The 18,632-nt window shown below is 32.0% G+C and overlaps 1 protein-coding gene across 1 annotated transcript; it reads right to left on the bottom strand.

Moving 5' to 3' along the window:
• Positions 1 to 11,224: 11,224 nt before the first annotated feature.
• Positions 11,225 to 15,565, bottom strand: LOC117683930 (serine-rich adhesin for platelets-like). Its single transcript, XM_066073483.1, has 5 exons — positions 14,393 to 15,565; positions 13,591 to 13,947; positions 12,681 to 12,914; positions 11,891 to 12,247; positions 11,225 to 11,808 (listed from the first exon to the last, which is right to left on the bottom strand). Exons 1-5 carry the CDS (start codon positions 14,496 to 14,498, stop codon positions 11,225 to 11,227), a joined length of 1,638 nt encoding a protein of 545 aa, XP_065929555.1. The 5' UTR covers positions 14,499 to 15,565.
• Between the last annotated feature and the right edge of the window lie 3,067 nt (positions 15,566 to 18,632).

Here is an 18,632-nt window from a genome sequence, read left to right as displayed (position 1 = left end):
AATAATTATGAATATTCAATGATCAAGCAAAGTTTGAGCTTTTTTTTTTTAAGTAAGCTTTGGTCAAAGTTAAGATAATGAAGGTAATCGACAAGTTCATCAATTTGAGGTTTAAATTCTTTGACTTAAACAGTATTTTATTCAATATAATATATTGAATGGGATTAGGCAGCAGACACATCCTATTTAGCCCTCTCCCTAAATTCTCTCAGGTTTGCTCATAACAAAGGTTGTTGCTATGTGGTTCTGTTGATATGATTACTAGTATATAAGCTGTAGAAGAAGATTTTAGGATATCAAACTATGTTTATCACTCTTTTAAGACTACATATTTGAGAAATTTTGAATGTCATTTACTTTAGTATGCTTGGATGAAAATGGACGAGTGGCTTTAGAGCAGAATTTAAACATGGAAACAGTTTACAGACGTACGGAGAACAGGGAATTATATTTATATAATGATCGACAATGAATAAATGAAGAAAACCACTGCGCTACTCTGTTAGATAACAATTTAGGGAAAGAAAATGTTTATGAAATTATGCTTAATTTTATTGTTTATTTCGATAGGAAGTACGTCAAAATATGGAGGTGTCCCATACCACCTTGAATGTGACTTTCACATTGCATTATATTGAGAACGTTATCGCCTACTTTGTATATGAATATCCACTTGAAGTAATGATAGGCAATAGTATTTCGTAAATAAGGGTTCTGTTGTATGGCATGTTGTATCAAGTGATTCAAGAAATGATAAAAAAATACATTCTCTTGATCTCAAATCAAGCTTAAAAAACGGAATTATCACAGGGTTATCTCAATATACGGTGAATGTCACTCTTTTTTGATATTCCACTGTGTGTTCTTACGCCACATGACGTCATATTTAAACATAACGTAGCTTTGGGCAGATTATTGACGTAGAATGAAAAAGTTATAAAATTATTGAGTTGAAAAGCATAGAGTTATAAATGGGCAGCATTTAATGCTGTTTAAATTTTTTTTTTATAAATTGATAAAATATACCAGAAAATAAAATGTTTGTTAATCTTCAAGGAACTTTTTCCATGCGCTAAGTTGTTGACGTCAAGTAGTGAATGTGTTATGCAACTCCCAATTATCATCTATACTACTATATCAAAATAATAGACTCGATTTTTTTAGCTTTAATACCGATAAATCGGAAGAGTACTGTCTTTTGTTTTACATATTCTTAACACCATTGATACTTGAAGATTACCAATTTGTTTTTATTTTTTCTCATTCAAGCTTCGCTTATTAATAATCAACGAAAATTTCTAAATCATCTGGATTTCTAGGATTTTACAATATCACATTTGCATGGATAAACTCAGAAACGATAATACAAATACGTGTAAATTTTCATTGGAAATTTGCTATGTTTTCTGTTCATCAAAGAAAATACGAGAGATAACTTTATCATAGTGCATTTACTATGAAAAAATCCCGAGAGTTCCGAATGTCAACATGGTGTGTATAAAAACGTTGGTGAAAAGTGTTGAATTCTTCAATGATATGAATTAAATTTTTAGATGATAGGTATTTACAACATCAAATTGGTTTGTAATGAATAATTTTACTGTTATTTTCAATGCAACTTCATTAATTTTCTCCTAAATTGTTTCGGAGCGAATCTGCAATTTTCTGCTGCATTACTGGTGTATGGGTGAATGTTAAAAGTGGTGCAGGCATGAGACACAGTTATATTATTCTAATTATGCAGAGTGTAGTGAAATAAATAGCATTATTGTAAGCTTATAGCTTTGTTATGATACGGTGTGTAGATGTATCTATTTCGTAAATGACTGATATCATTTTTCAACCCGTGAATACAAGGGTCAAAGTCTAGTTGATGTAATAATTTCAGAAGTGGGTGTTGCGATATCAGATGTGCTGCTGACTTCTTCTGATGACGGGTTTACTTCTGTGATTGTGCTTTGTTCCGGGCTGGATTCTGTGACTTTTGTTTTGTTCAGAAATCGTTGACATAAACGTTTAATTATATAAGCTTTTTCGAAAACATTCATGTTAAGCACAGGTCCTCCAATTCTGAAAAGGTTTTCCTTAAATATTCGGATATCAAATATGTGTTTTAATGTCATATATGTCATATAATAATTTTATCACGTGTATCAAATCTTACTTGGAAATCATTTTCAACCACATATCAGTAAAAATGATAACATTTTGCCGTTTTTATATAGTGATTGGTCACTTGCGTTAGAATTTTTTTCCTGGTAACGGTATGGTCAATGGAGAACACAAATTATCTCGTCTTATCTTGGGCTAGATTTCTAATGGGTCCAAGTTCTATTATCTGCTCTCTCTGTACATTTTTTATGAGGGTTCCACTTGAGTACTTGCCGAGCTGAAAAATCTCTGATTCCTTAATGGTCAGCCATCAAGCTCTCTTCTTATATGCATTCCAAGCTCTGTAGAGTGTTGATTTGAGGTTTCTAAAACAAGTTGCAACAAGATTTATAAAATTATGAATATTTAAAAAAAACTGTATTGCTGATTTGTTATTATGCAATGTATATACTTCCTCCATATGTCAATATTTACATTGAGTTGAAAATTTAAAAGTTTATTATGGATGCAAAAAAAATCATGACATCTAAAACGCTCTTCAGCTATTCACACGAACATATAGACCGTAATCGTTGAACTTATGTACATGTTGTTTGAAAAGATGGCGTGTTTGTTTAAATATGTTTACGCAACATCCGGCTAATCACAAAGAACTTTTAAAATCATTGAAGATTGAACACCCAATATCGATTTTCAAACAAAATATCTAAGTAAGCATTCTGGGTACTTCTCCTCACAATTTTACTTAATATGGCCCTATTCTTTACAAAAAGGAAGCTTTGTCTGAAAAAAAAGAAAACTAGGTTAGTTTAAGAACATCTGAACAAAGGAAAACTTTACGAGCGCCTTTTCTTTGTATTTTGGTCTTAAGCGCAATGACCCCCCTTTTTGTGCAAGTAAAGGGTACATTGTATCCAAACAGAAACCTCCAATTTGTTTTGATTTGAAAACTGATGACCTATTTAAATCTGCATGGATTGACATCGATTTGTTAATAATTAAATAAATAAATACGAAAATTGGCAACAATTTATATTTAGGACTTAAAACAGCTACATAATATGAAAATATTAACAGAATATCCAAAAATGGAGTTTTTAAATGGTACTCGAATGACATAACGTTTTAAAGCTTTTGTATGGCATGTGTCTGTTATACTGGCTATTAGTAGATTTGTTTGTTTGTTTGTTAGTTGCTTGCTGTTTGTCTGTTTTGACTGATGGTACAACACCTTATGAAACAGATATTTTTATGTGCTAATGTTCTAAAACCTTTGTAGTTTGCACAATAAAACCCAGACTTTAATGCATTTGTTTTACTTTTGAACATTAGAATATATTTTCACGGCAGATACAACCCTTCTAAACAGAGACCAAATGGGGTCGATCGTCGAAACTATGCTATATCATTGTTGGTTTTTGTCTTTCTATAAATTGTAGATACTGAATTGGGCATGCTGAATTATATCAAGATAAAATATTACGTTTAACAAAATAGAGTACATTACACTTGTTTATCCTTGACCGAATGACCATTGAACTGAACTACATGTTTCTCTCTTTTTCTAGTTAGTCTGATAATGGATGTAATGATGTCTGGAACTAAGATAATAGACAGTATCAATGCAAGGATAAGAATCCCCATACTTCAAACCATCTTAGAGGACTGTCGAGGATCGTAAGCACGATTCAAGCGTCTTATGAAGGAAGATAACCCATCTTTTATCATTTTCAGCGTGTATTTGCGTTCTTCTATTCGCCTTTGTAGCGATGTTAATTAAGGAATGAATTCAATATTTATTTGTTTTATACGATATAAAATGGTTTGGGGCAGTTTACGCTTGATAAACTGCAAACAGGTTTATGAAAAAGCGTAAACTGTTTCAAATCATTTTATATCGTCTAAAACTAATAAATATTGAATTCATTGCTTATAATCTAATTTATTTACTCTTCATTGTAGATAAAAACGGTCATTTGACCTTTAGAATGACGTAAAATTGTACAAAATTCAAACGTAACGTCGGACATATTGATACGTTTTTGACGTTAGTCTTACTATGACTTAGGAAACATTCTTTATACAATATAAAATAATCTTTTAACCAATCAGAAAGCGCATTGCAACCAGAATTAAATTATATCATCATAAACACAATGACAAGGACATAAGGTTGAGGAGACATTTACATATTATCCTCCGTTGAACCCGTCGACACAAAGGAACTACTCCCAGGGCATGTGGTTGTTGTTGGTGTTGATATACTCGTTGGAAATAATAATTCCTGTAAATGTAACTTATTTCTGTAGCTGAAGATGTTGTTTCCATGATGTCATGGCGGTGTATAATTAGTTACATTGTCTGTAGTTTACCTAATATGGTTTATACATGGTCAGTAAACTTTAATATTGGCGAAAGCGGAGCTCAAGCCCTACATGGAATTTACTGACCATGTATAAACCATATTAGATGGTCGAGTGTTCAGTTCTTTATTTGTAAGACGAGATTCATAATACCTTTAACTTCTGATTAAAAGTACATTAGTTTTGGGGAATTTTTATGTTTTTGATATATTTTGGAAATATACAGAACTTTAATGTGGTTAATGTAACCATAGACATAATTTAATTATTCTTCTGTTCTAAGAAAGAATTTTTATATGGTAAGATTGATCAATAAAATTCTCACGACAATTCCATCAAGTATGTTTAATGTACTTTCTTAATTTGTTCAAATTGAAAATAAACAAAAACTCCAAAAATCTATTTTGATTTTTCCCAAAGTTTTTCTAAATATCGCTATGTAAAAAGGCCAATGTAGTACCTAATTTTAAAATTTATTTTAAGGAAATTGTAAATAAATTCTATCAAATCAAATAATTATTTCAGAAAACTGAAATTGTAAAAAAAGTCATAATCCCAGAAGAAGAGGTAATTCATATAAAAATATGTCCCTTGCAACGCAAGAAAGTGACTGCTCAATAACAGTTGTTGTAGATAACAAATTGATGTTGATGTGTTAAGAAAAGTAAAAAAAAATATATTAACAAATAAGGTTACCCTGCATCGTCCTATTCTCCCTTAGGAACAAATAATATATCTTAAAGGACATGGATAAATTGATCTGTAAAAAAGTTCTCTGTTTTTAAGTGTTTGCCTTTTAAATCACTCTTAATAACAATGATTTAGTTAATGATCGATATTTCTTCTTTATATCTTACCATTTTAAGATAACAACCGACTGAAACAGGGTTGGTAGTTATTTACCACAGATGTACTTTTTGCGATTTTAATATAATATTGTAGTTCTGTATGCTTATTTTAACGTATGTACTATTCAGCTAAGTTGATGGCATATGATAGAAACTAACACTTTAGCTAAAGTAGGCAACATATCTGAAAATATTCATTGATCATATGGTTTAAATGCCAAATGATATAGACGAAATAATTTTTTTGGCATATAAAATAAGTCGTATCAAAAGAATTCAGAAAATTATCTGGAATTTTTTTTATTGATATTTTTCCAGAAATGATGTTCAAAATGTTACTTAGTAATCTACTCTTATAAAAATGTGTTTAATACTTTCCTATGGATTTTTTCTTCTGAATACTTTATGATAAAAAATGTCACTATGTACAATATTGTGTATTTGTTTTTACAAGTGAATACATGACTTATGCTGCAATGGACAAATTTCCATTTCTATGTGTTCAATGTAATAAGAGATGAACGATTTTTCCGTTCGAGTAAATAGCATCCTAAAAGCACGAAAAGGTAATATTTTGTCATATAAAGTGTTTACAAAACACTAATTTTTATTACGAAAAGAGTCGTCTTTAAATCTATTCACAAAAAAGAGTGCTCATTAAAAAAATTGTTTACAATTTATGAGATCATATATCTCAATAATATATTTAAAAGTAAATGTAAACAACAAAATATGATAATATAGTTTCTCTACATTTAAATATTCAGACTTAGCAATGAAGCTTCGTTGTTTATTGGTGCATGTTAAATTGTAAAAAAAAATAAAAATTTATAAATTTTAACAATAGATCACGCAAATCAAAAATAGGCCTACTCTAAAATCCTCATTTAGATGCAGAAAACATTCATAGAAAATAATCTTGGGACTGTGTTATCGACAAAGAAGATGTAAGAACTTCTTAAAAGTTTTAGATGTGGTTAATTAACCTATAAAAGTTATTTTTTGTGAAGGAGAAAGTTCATTTAAATAATTTTTCAAAGTTTGCACATTATCAATTATCTTTGTACAGAGCCGATCTTCTCAACAATATCATTCTAGTCTAATAATAGTCTAAAAATTGTCTAATAATAGTCTAATAATTGTCTAATGATTGTCTAATAATAGTCTAATAATAGTCTAAAAATGTTTAATAATTGTCGAATAATAGTCTAATAAAAGTCTAATATTGTCTAATAAGTCTAATAATTCTCTAATAATTCTCTAATAATTGTCACAATTATACATTTCTTTTTAAAATAGTGAAAATGGTCAGCCTTATTGTCAATATGAATTGTAGGTCTGTGTGACCTAACACAAGAAATATGCAAATGATGATAATACGGTGATATTAAAACAGTTAAAACTGTTTAAATCTTTCCTGAAGTTCGAAGGAGCAGAGATGGCAGTTGTTGGTCATGTATCGTTACCATGATTGTAATGCAACCACTTCCTGTGATGTAACACATATATCTATTCATCAAAAACATTGATTGTTTTATGCCCTTGATGATAAGGAAAACATCTCATTTACAGGAAGCTGTTAATCAACATAGAAATAAAATACATGTATAATGATCAGGGATGGGGTCAATTACATTGGAAAGTAATTAATTAAATTACAATTACTTGCTTAAAACCTTCAATTAAATTACCATTACCATTACAGGGATTTTCAAATGTAATTAATTAAATTACAATTACATTGCAAATGTAATTAATTAAATTACAAATTACTTTTAAGAAAGTATGTTTATTGAAATTCAAACAAAACAAAAACATGCATACCAATGTACAAATCTGTCTAGAACCCATGTTTAGTTACAGCATTTGTTAACTTTATGCATACAAAGTATTGATAAACATGTACACAAATACACAAATCTGCCGTGAACCCTTGCTTTAGTTATTACAGAATTTGTTTACCATTGCATTTGATATTCATCAAATGCTGAAATGTTTCATCCCCCAACCTACACCAATCTGGTCTAAAAGTTTTCCCTGCAACACTAAAAATTCTCTCTACAGGGGCTGATGTGGCAGGAATAGATAGATATTCTGTAGCAAGTTTACTCAGTGATGGAAATCTTAAAGAATTTTCTTGCCAAAACATAAGAGGATTTTCAGACATTTCACAACATGGCTCATCTATATATTCATCAACCTCAATTTGCCCCGTTCTCCCAGAAACATGTCTTTTTCTTGATGGTGTTGAAGGCATGAAACTGAAAAGGTCATCAGATCTCATTTTTTTACTGGGAGGAGAAACAGTTTCATCATTTGTTTCAGAACTTATACTTGCAGAAGGGGGAAATTTTGCAGCTTTGGCTTTCAGCAGTTCAATATATTCTGTAACCTTTTCAGTTTCACACCATCTTAACTTGAATCTTGGGTCAACAATTGAGGCTATAACGAAACAGTCCTCATTGTCATACAAAGAGAGTCTAGAATTTATGGACTTCTTCAGGGTTGTAAGCATTTTAGAGTTGTAGTCAACACTGATTTCAACTGGTGCCTAAGTCCACAAATAACTGGTATTGCCAAACTTGCAGTGATTGATTGTTCACCTTGAACTAAAAGGGTTGCTTTTTCAAAAGGCTCCAGAATTATACATAGTTCTTTTAGAAGTTTTCTCTCATAGGGGGACAACTTTATTTTACACTCAATGTTGTTAAGTTGGTCTTCAGGGACGTTCAAAATGGATCTCAGCATGTAAAGTTGTGAGTTCCAACGTGTTACATTTGCAGCTTGCAGTCGGTTGTACTCTTCTAAAATTTCAGATGCATTCACAGACTTTCTTACAAAATTTACAATTTGTGATGCTTTTAACACAACTTGTTTCAAATGATTATTACACTCTTTTAGCCCATCTTTTACAACTAGCTGAAGAGTATGAGCGAAGCATCTAACATGCTTTGGTAAACAAACATCGATTGAACTTTCAGTAGTAGTATCATCGGTTTCTGAACACTCATCATCACTATCGCTGTTGTCATTTTCCGAACAAATTTCATTCAACTCAAAACCAGGAATGGAGAATGCCTTGACCATATTTGTTGCATTATCACTTACAACAACAGTAGTTTTATTGGCAATATCAAAACACGCCAAAGCCTCCTCATATGCATTTCTGATGTTTTCTGAAGTATGTTTTCCTTTAAAACGTTTGCAACACAAAAGAATGGACCTTAAGTTCCAATCCAAAATGAAATGGGCTGTCATTCCTATATACCCCCTCATTTGGCGGCTAGACCATATATCAATGGTCAAGCTAACACTGTCAGCCATTTTCAGCTGATGCTTGATGTTGTTTCTAACCTCTGTTGATTTTTTTATACAGCAATTTAGTGGACAAATGCTTTCTGCTGGGCATCTGATATCTACTCTCAGCAATTTCCATCAGATTTTTGAATTCTTCACTTTCAACTACAGATAGTGGAAGCAGATTTCCAGCAATGAATTTTAAAAGCGCATCAGTAAGCTGATTTTGACGAGGATCAGAATTTGAATATTTCCCCTTCTTTGTTACAAATTCAGACATTTTGGCTTGATCTTTCTCCTTTCTCTCGCAAGAATCTGATAAATATATCTCCCTGTGTTTTCTCTAAAATTTAGAATAAATTACTGATAAGAGGGACATATTTTTTTCCTTTATTTTTGGTTCTCTATTTAGTGATATTATTAATCAAGGAATAATCAATTTTTTATAATGATATAAAGATAAAAATATGCATTTATTTATTTCTATCATTTAAAGGGAAGTTTTATAATTTAATTGTTGGAGAAAAAGGGGAATTAGATATTTAGAAACATACATGTACATACCTTCATGTGTGTTACAAAATTTGAGGTCACTTTCAAACTTCCAGATATTGCTGTTAGACAGTGAATGCATTTTGCCTTAAAGTTTCCATTTTCTGAATCTTGAGGAATATCGAAATGCTTGAAAACATTAGTACTTGCCATACCAGCAGTCTGTGTTGAACTACCATACACAATTATCTCAGAGTTAAAAAAAAATTCAAATATTCAGCAAAGCTCACTGAACAGTTTTAGATCTACCTGTACATGACCCGAGGGCACTAATTAGTACTTTTAATAACAACTACCCCAACCTGTGAACAAATGCATGGTAAACAAAGAATTAAAACCCAATAGAAGCCATAGCCCTAGGCATTTTAACTGTCAATTCATAAGCATGACATAATAGGTTGAACAACATAAAATGATTAGTGGGGACATTGCGTTGTAGAGAGCTTTTTATTTATAAATAACATTTATTTATTTTATTTGTAAATTAGACATATTTAAATTCTGTTTATGATTAAATTTTAATAATAAATAATGACATTATTTATTCTTCTGAAAGGGAAAATGAGTATATTTTGTTTTACTGGTAAAAGATCAAGCCAATCATCATATTAATTGTCAGAAAAAAACCTTGAATTATGTGGATATACTGGGCAGTATACAGCTTTCTCATTGATATACATCAGTTTGTAATTGAAAGTAATTGAAAAGTAATTGGAATTACATGCCTTTTTTGAAAGTAATTAATTAAATTACCATTACATGTAATTGAAAAATGGGCCAATTACACATTACTTTCAATTACATTGAAAATTGTAATTAATTACGCTCAATTACCATTACAAATTACCATTACCCCATCCCTGATAATGATAAATACAGCACATGCTTTGTCGACTTAAATTTAGATTACCGAAGAAGCAAGAAGTGGGTTCCAGTGGGCACATTCAAGAAGAGTGAAAAGAAATATACTTTATTGATAGTAATAATTTCTTTTATATTGATATAAAGGTAAAAGATAGGGTTTATAATTTTGCTCGCAAAGTAAATAGCCTCGCACGACTTCTACATAATACCCCCTGGCGAGGCCCGTAAAATCCATAGCATTCTCAACTCCCTGGGGAGTATAGAAGCAGAGCTGTCAAACTACGGCGCTTATGCTTAACATTTACATAACCTGCTCGTCTCATGTGCCAGGTACCCATTTTAACCCCTGGGTGGAGAGAGTGCACTAGTAAAGTAACTTGCCCAAGGTTTCAATGTTTCCGCGTAGCGATGGACCAGACTCAAACCCTGGGGCTACCGCGTCCAAATCGGTCGACGCTATCAAATGCGCCAACACCTATAACTAGTGTTTAATTCATCATACATTTCATATAAACTAAAAAAAGAATACTTTTGTGATTACTTAAAGAAATAAAAAAATGTGCTTTTTTTCATCCAAGGGTTGTAAGTTCAGTTTTGTAATCATGTTCTGATTCACAGGATTCCTTGTTTTTTCGTATGTTCCTTATTGTTTTCATGATGGTTGTGAGAAGGTCAGGAACGATGATCAGTGACATTATAAAACAGACTATAAAAATCCCTCCTCCCCCGATAGCCTTAGATGTATGCCTCGCATCGTAGGCACAAGTCATGCGTCTTTTGAAGGAAGATAACTCCCGTTTACTCAATTTCAAGTCATCTTTCCACGCAGTAATTCGTTCTTGTAATGACGTGGAATTTTCATAAACACATCGACAGAGACATAACGTTGACGCATTATTTACAACGCCATTTGCTGGAAAATACATTGTGGCAGTAGACAAGCGCTCAGGAATTGTTATTGGTTCAAGAAGCAACGCTAACGCTGTTGACGTTGAAACACCTGTTGATGTTGATACCCCTGTTAACGTTGATAGATCTGACATTGATACAACTGTTGGCGTTGATTCACCTATTGACGTTGATGAACCTCTTGAAGTAAATGAACCTGTTGACAGAGATGAACCTGCTGTTGTATCCCCTGTTGACTTTAGTTCACCCGTTGATGTTGATGCGCCCATTTTTGTTGATTCAGCTCTTGCCGTTAATGAGCCTGTTGGTTAACGTTGAAAGACCTGTTGTCGTTGTTGATTCACTCATTGACGCTGATAAACCTGTAAATTTCGACACCTCTGTCGACATTAATGCCATTGTTGCTGTTGATCGATCTGTTAAAGTTGATTCCCTTGTTGACATTGATTTAGCTTTTAAAGTTGATGCACCTTTTGATATTTGTTCCTCTGTTGACAATGATGCAGTTTTTGCCAATGTAAGACCTGTTAACATTGATGCAATTGTTGACGTTGATACATCTGTTGAGGTTGATGCATTTGTTGAAGTTGATTCACTTGATGACGTTGAAACATCTGACGTTGATATACCTTTTGAGGCTGATAAATCTGTTGACGTTATTTCACTTGTTAGAAGATATGTTACATTCAATACTTTCACATTTGAAGCTGATGTGTTTACAAGTTTTGATATAGTGGTGATGATATCTGAATTAGTTAAACCGTCTGTTTCTGGTATCTTGGTTATAATATCTGAAGTTGATTCTGTAGAGGGTTTAGTTGATTCTTTCATTTTAGTCGATGCGTCGGTGCCCGTTGTTGTAGCTGAATAAGAAGTTGTTTCTGGTTTAGTAATGTCTAAAATAAGAGGTATAGTACTGCCTCAGTAGCACCAACACTTACGTACCTGTTTCTTGAATAGAAAATCCTGTTGATTCTGTGATCCCGTATGTAATGCCGACCGTATCGGATGAAGTCGTATCACTTGTAACGATGTGAAGTTCTGGATTTGCAGTCGTCGTTACATCAAAACTGGCAAAACACTCTTTTCTTGAAAATGTACAAGTTGGACACTCTTCTTCCGAATCTGGGGAGTTGTATTCCGACAAATAGCATCGACTTATGGCTGAATTGTAACCCAAACCTAGACATCTGACATCAGAAGAGCATTGAGCCTTACACTCGCTGATACTTATATCGAAGTAAGCGTAAGATTCTTCGGATGTTTTATAAGCGCCAAAATCTTTGTATGTGCTCGGACAATCTGCAAAGAGAATTTTACGATTTTTTGGTGATATTATTATCATGTATCATCAACGAAACCACGTTATTGAAGTTTTATTTGAATCGTAAAATGTACTGATTCGTTTTTATTCTCTTTTTTATTTTTATTCTCTTAATTAAATGTTAAAAAAATATCTTATATGTTCTTGGTAATCTTTAACAAATTATTCAAAGAAAGAATAAACTGAACACATATCAAAATTTTGGACTACACTCATGTACACAAAAAATAACTTAATTGAATTTTTTTAAGTCCATCGATTACATAAAAAACTTATCATAGTAAATGTGCGACCTTCTTGTCTCTAAAAGGCTTTTAAAAACCATATTTTGCGGAAACGTTTTATTTTTGGTAATTGGTTAAATACTTTAATTATGTCAATCTCACAACTTTGTTAGATTTATTTACCAACCTGTTCCGCATTGTTTACTAGAAAAAGTACAAGTGGTACAGTATTCGTTGTCCTCGTAGTCCGTTTTAGCAGACTTGGTGCATCTCAAATCATTTGAATTGTACAGGTATCCATAGCAGCCAACGTCTGATGCGCAATTTGCCTCACACGCTTCTTTTGTGTACCCCGTACCCGACCAATAAGAAGTGTCCGCCTGCAATCCGGTGCCATGGAATTTAAAAAGGATTGTACAACCTGTTGAAAAGATAAAGGACATTCTGTTATGGAATATAAATTAAGAACATAATGACGAGGTTTGTCTCTCCTTGATAGAGAGCATAGTTGTTAGTGGGCGATTTTAAGATTAGGCAAATTCATAATAATAATCATTTATCTGTGTTAATTACAAAGAGTATGAATTTCCGTGTCTAGACAATTAAAGACAGAAAAAGGCACTGCAAATGAAAAAGAACCAAAACAAAAAACCCAACAGTACATAAAAAAACAAAAAAAACAAACAAAAAAAAACACGAGGCGAAAATAAGCCTTTATAAAGTAGATATAGTCTAAAACAGCCATGACCAAACAGTCATGATGGCGATTGATTGGCAAAAAATCAATTATTGGTATGAGTTTAAATCCAATGAGATGGTGTAATGCGGTACTTATACACATTTGGTAGGGAATAATTCTGTTTTGAAGGGTTATCAGTCTGTTTTGCAAATTATCAGTCTATTTCGCAGGGAATATTTGTTCACGGTGATTTTCAGGAAATCGGCATTATGTATCCAATTATTTTAATATTGTGAATAATACATACAGGTATAAAAATACATATTATTGTAGTTGAATGGGAGTTATTTATGAACTAGTAAAGTCTGAAATAAGAGGTATTGTACTGCCTCAGTAGCACCAACCCTAACTAACGTACCTGTTTCTTGAATAGAAAATCCTGTTGATTCTGTGATCCCGTATGTAATGCCGACCGTATCGGATGAAGTCGTATCACTTGTAACGATGTGAAGTTCTGGATTTTCAGTCGTCGTTACATCAAAACTGGCAACACACTCTTTTCTTGAAAACGTGCAAGTTGGACACTCTTCTTCCGAATCTGGGGAGTTGTATTCCGACAAATAGCATCGACTTATGGCTGAATTGTAACCAAAACCTAGACATCTGACATCAGAAGAGCATTGAGCCTTACACTCGCTGATACTTATATCGAAGTAAGCGTAAGATTCTTCAGAATTTTTGTAGGCGCCAAAATCTTTGTATGTACTTGGACAATCTGAAAAAAGAGAATTATATGATTTTTTTGTATTTTTATTTCTGTAATATTGTTAAAACCATGCATCATTAACAAAACAAAGTTATTGAAGTTTAATTTGAATCATAAAATACACGGGTTTGTTTTAAAACAAATTTTGTTCTCTTTATTTTTTAAATGTTCGATAATGAAAACATCCTTATTAGTTCTTAGTAATCTTTGATAAATTATTTAAAAATAGGATATATAAAATGGGACAGGACTAAACTTATGTACACGAAAACAGCTTACTAGTTATTGAATCCTACTTAGGTCCATTGATTGCATGAAAAACTTAAAGTCAATGTGCATTCTGGAGTTTTATAACGCTATTCAAAGCTAAAATGATGCGGACACCTTTTCTTTGGAAATCGATACAATACTTAATGGTCATTTTTTTTTTACTTTGTTATCAAATTTAACCAACCTGTTCCGAATTGTTTACTAGAAAAAGTACAAGTGGTACAGTATTCGTTGTCCTCGTAGTCCGTTTTAGCAGACTTGGTGCATCTCAAATCATTTGAATTGTACATATATCCATAGCAGCCAACGTCTGATGCGCAATTTGCCTCACACGCTTCTTTTGTGTACCCCGTACCCGACCAATAAGAAGTGTCCGCCTTTAGATCGGTGCCATGGAATTTAAAAAGAATTGTACAACCTGTTGAAAGAAATAAAAGACATTCTATTATTCGTTAGAAAATGAAAAGGGCAATAAAAACTAAACATTAGCATAAAAGAAACTTGATGTTTTCTTTGTCAGGTGAATAGGAAAGTTGTATGACATATACTCTGCTGGACTGAAATGTCTCTATGAATACAGTTCAGCTTTGTTTGCTCGGGTAGGTCATCTGATAAAATCTGCTCAATAAAAGAGAGAAATCCGAAGTAAGTAGCAACTTGTAGACTGGCTAAAAAGCAAACCATTAATTGCAAAATGGTTTGGTCATTTGTGTAAGATTGTCAATTTTTGTCTTAAAAATACATTGGAGGGATGAATCAAGAAAAGTTCATGCAAACTTCTACAAACACTGCTCGTTTGTGTTGCGCAAACATAAGCAATAAAGTAAGAATCTTTGGCGGTAATTGTGCCATATACCTTTTGTGATTTTGAGAGCGACATCGATCTAAAATAGGAAGACCATCCACTTAAACATAACGATGTATTAAAGTGGGATTCTTTTATATTCTTTAAACACAAATAAGCACAAGTTAATGACAGAGAAATTTTATGGAACACCAATATTTGTGTAGTAATAATGATTTTAGTAAACGTCAGCGCGTTCCCGTAATGTCAAGCAGATTTGCCCATTTTAGATTCAGGTTGTTATGCATATTTGTCAGTCCTAGATTTAGGACATTATGCCCAGCTTCGCCTATTCTAGATACAAGGCATTATGCCCTTCAAGTTTTATTTTACTTAAATCAAGGAATGATATAGGGCAATTAACATTTCTGACTGCGGTTTAGTTCACACATACATGTTTAACATTAATAAATGATTTAGTTTTATGGCGTGGATTGTTTTTTTCCCAGTGCTTGCCGTTTGTCTCTTTTAAAGTCGTCCTAAAGATTAGCAATCTGTTTTTTTTTAAAAGAGACTTGGTTATGTATGATATATACTGTTATTAGCGTTCAAATAAAACCAATGTGACTTTTTTAAAAATCAGAATAGACGAGAACTTTAAAAGATCAATTATTTGTAGTCAAAGTTATCTTTCTTATTTATATGTAACTTTGTAATATTACCTCTATATAGCATTCCGATTGACCTATTTCGTTTTTTATTATATCTTATGTAATACAAATTGAAAGGAAAACGGAAAAATGATGTCTGTCTCTTGATATCGTAGCATACATTCGTTTCTTTTATTACTATTTATTTGTATCTGCCGGTTTCATTACTAGATATGCTTATTTGTGTTTTCGTTGGTTATCTGATAAACGTAAATTAGATGTGAATAAAGTAAGATATTTACTTTTCCAAATAGTTTCCTTGTATGAACATACAGAATAGCAAAAGCGTTTACTACTTTTTGAACTTTTTCCTGACGTCACAATGATAGCCGCACGCGTTATGGTTTGACGGTTGGATTATTGCTAACATAAAAGCACCGATATGTTAAAAATTCTGAATGATATGCCATTCTGCAAAGTAAATATAAGTAATAAAAAGCATGTCAAAAAGTTCATCGGGATGTGAAATTGGTTGGTACGTGATCCAATCTTTTGAGATGCCCTTTGGGCTTCAAAGGATTTGGTCACGTGACCAACCAAGTTCATACCCCAATGAACTTTTCCACATGCTATTTATTTCTTTATTTATCGCTTCAATTTTGTTTATTTGATAACAATAAACGCATTCTATTAATCTAGGAAATTTGTATTTTATTTTTTTAAATAACTGTGTCTGGATGAATTAAAGCCTGGGCGAAATTATTGGCAAGTGCAGGTAGGAAAAATATATACATATATATGCAGCGAAATTAACCTTGAGTAAATATTATAACTGATTTTTTTTACATCACTGAATAAAGATATACAGTTTCATTTTATTGTTGGTTGATTACGTTGATTTATTTAGTTAGTTAACGATCAATATACTTATGAAATAAAACATTGTTCATTCATGATGTTGTATATGCACTACGAACTCTGCTGTTGAAATAAAAAAGATGTATCGACAATTAAATCCAGCTTTATCCAACTGGCACAATTCTTATTTGGTATGAAGTATTGCAATAGTATGAAGTGTTAATAAAAAAAAGTAATCAAGTTCTAGAATTATTTCATTAGTCAGTGTTTTTAAGCGCTTGTCGTCATGCTTATTTTGATAATCTTTTTATATTCTGTTAATCATCGTTATCGTATAAAAGCGTTATATGCATAACGTTTATTGTAAATTACAAAATTATGTTTTCATTTTCTTGCCATATCATGGAAAAAAGCGTGATTTTAATGTAATATTTATCCAAACTTTTAGAAAAATAGTTGCAAGAACGTGGTATAATTTAAGGTTTATTTACACGTTATACGATGGTAGAATTCTATTCTTTTAGACTCTGCATAGCGAACCTTCATGCAATATTCGAAGAAAACGTTTACATAAGTCTGTTTATATTCCACGTTCACTTAGTTTACTCGTTGGTATGCCTCTGATACACCACTGTGAGTGTCCCAGATTAATACATAGCGTTTGAAAAAAATGTTCTCTTTCTTATTCTTATGTTTTCATTTACTCCTGACGATGAAAGTAAGATTCAAGAGAGCTAATTGCCACTTGCGCATAATTTCTAAACAATATTTACTATTACTGAACGTGCAGATGAAGGTCTTTTTTAGCGTTAAACTGTGGAATCATTTTTATTGGTCAATGTTCGTGGGTACACAACATTTTCCTGGTAAGTTGGGGACATAATTTCATTCGATGCGAGTTCGGGATATTTTTAATAGGTATTTAAGAAATGCTTTAATATACGTTCGTGAGGATGTAATTTCGTGAGCAAGGGTTACTTATGAAAGCCATGAATGTCGGTACCCAAATTAAAATGATGATTCCATAGTATTGATCGAAATTGATAAATTGACGTTATCTCAAAGTTTGATGTAAATCACTTTTGTTTAGAATTACTCATGTTTCTTATGTTAAAAAATGAAATAAATATTTATAACTGCAGGATAATAAATACACAGAGCATTTAAAATTACAGGTATATTCAGATCAAGTGAACAAAAATAGTAAAATCTTACATTGGGCTCTCCGGTGCAAAACACTAATCAACCAATACATGAAAACCAGTAAATTAAGTCTGGTCTTCATTTCCAGATCTAGAAACAGCGTCTTGTCTTCAAGAACAAAAATGATCTTTAACAGCTTTTAACAGAAATCTTGTCGATATTATTGAATGCAATATTGGTCGATTAACAATTGATTGCACCAGCAAACTATGTAAATATTGTCTTATATATACAGAAAATTACACTCGTTAACGAAATAAGAAATGGAAAAGTGTTATTTTCTAAACTATAATTTTTACAATGTTTTAATCACATTTAACATAAAACTACTTGTTCACTCATTTCATTTACAGATTTGAGTTGTTTAAATATAAATCATTAGTGTTTAGCTTTTGAGTTTGTGTAATTTACTATAATTTTATATAGAGCCTGTCAACACAGTCTGAGTATGGCCACGGCCATCGAGTCTTAATAATCTATCAACGTTCGTTATCTGCTTATGTTTTTTCTCTACAGCTTTTCATCTTTAATATACGCAGGTCAACAGCAGTCTGTTCAACAGAGGACCTAATTTTCTATTGTTCAAGTATCCAGTGTACTATCAAAATGCCAAGTCTGATATGATCCTATAGTTTCGGATACATCTTTTTTCAGACACCCATAGAAAGCAATTTTTACACATACATTGCTACAATGTGCGACAGTATTATGCTTCTACAGTAATTTCAACTGAATTATAACACATTTTGACTTTTTGTTAAAATAAGAAAAAACATTCAAGCAATGAACTGTATCAGCGCTTTCAGTATTTAAGGTCATTCATATCAAAATCTTCCTACTAAGACATAAGAAAAATGTGGCCTAACATTTACCGACCGTAAAGCCCCTGCAGATGAAACAAAATAACCATGCTGTCATTATCCTAATTT

The sequence above is a fragment of the Magallana gigas genome, chromosome 10 (assembly GCF_963853765.1).
Source record: "Magallana gigas chromosome 10, xbMagGiga1.1, whole genome shotgun sequence".
NCBI classification, from domain to species: Eukaryota; Metazoa; Mollusca; class Bivalvia; order Ostreida; family Ostreidae; genus Magallana; species Magallana gigas.
The sequence above is the reverse complement of the archived record's forward strand: the minus strand, read 5'-3'. Positions and strand labels throughout refer to the sequence as shown.

Excerpts from the sequence above, each read along its gene's own strand:
- LOC117683930 (XM_066073483.1), bottom strand. The coding sequence starts at position 14,498 with ATGTACAATTCAAATGATTTGAGATGCACCAAGTCTGCTAAAACGGAC. Across the intron at positions 12,915-13,590 it reads ATTTTCTATTCAAGAAACAG|GTTGTACAATCCTTTTTAAA; the intron begins GTACGTTAGTTA and ends TCTTTTCAACAG. Across the intron at positions 11,809-11,890 it reads ATTTTCTATTCAAGAAACAG|CTACAACAACGGGCACCGAC; the intron begins GTACGTAAGTGT and ends CTTCTTATTCAG.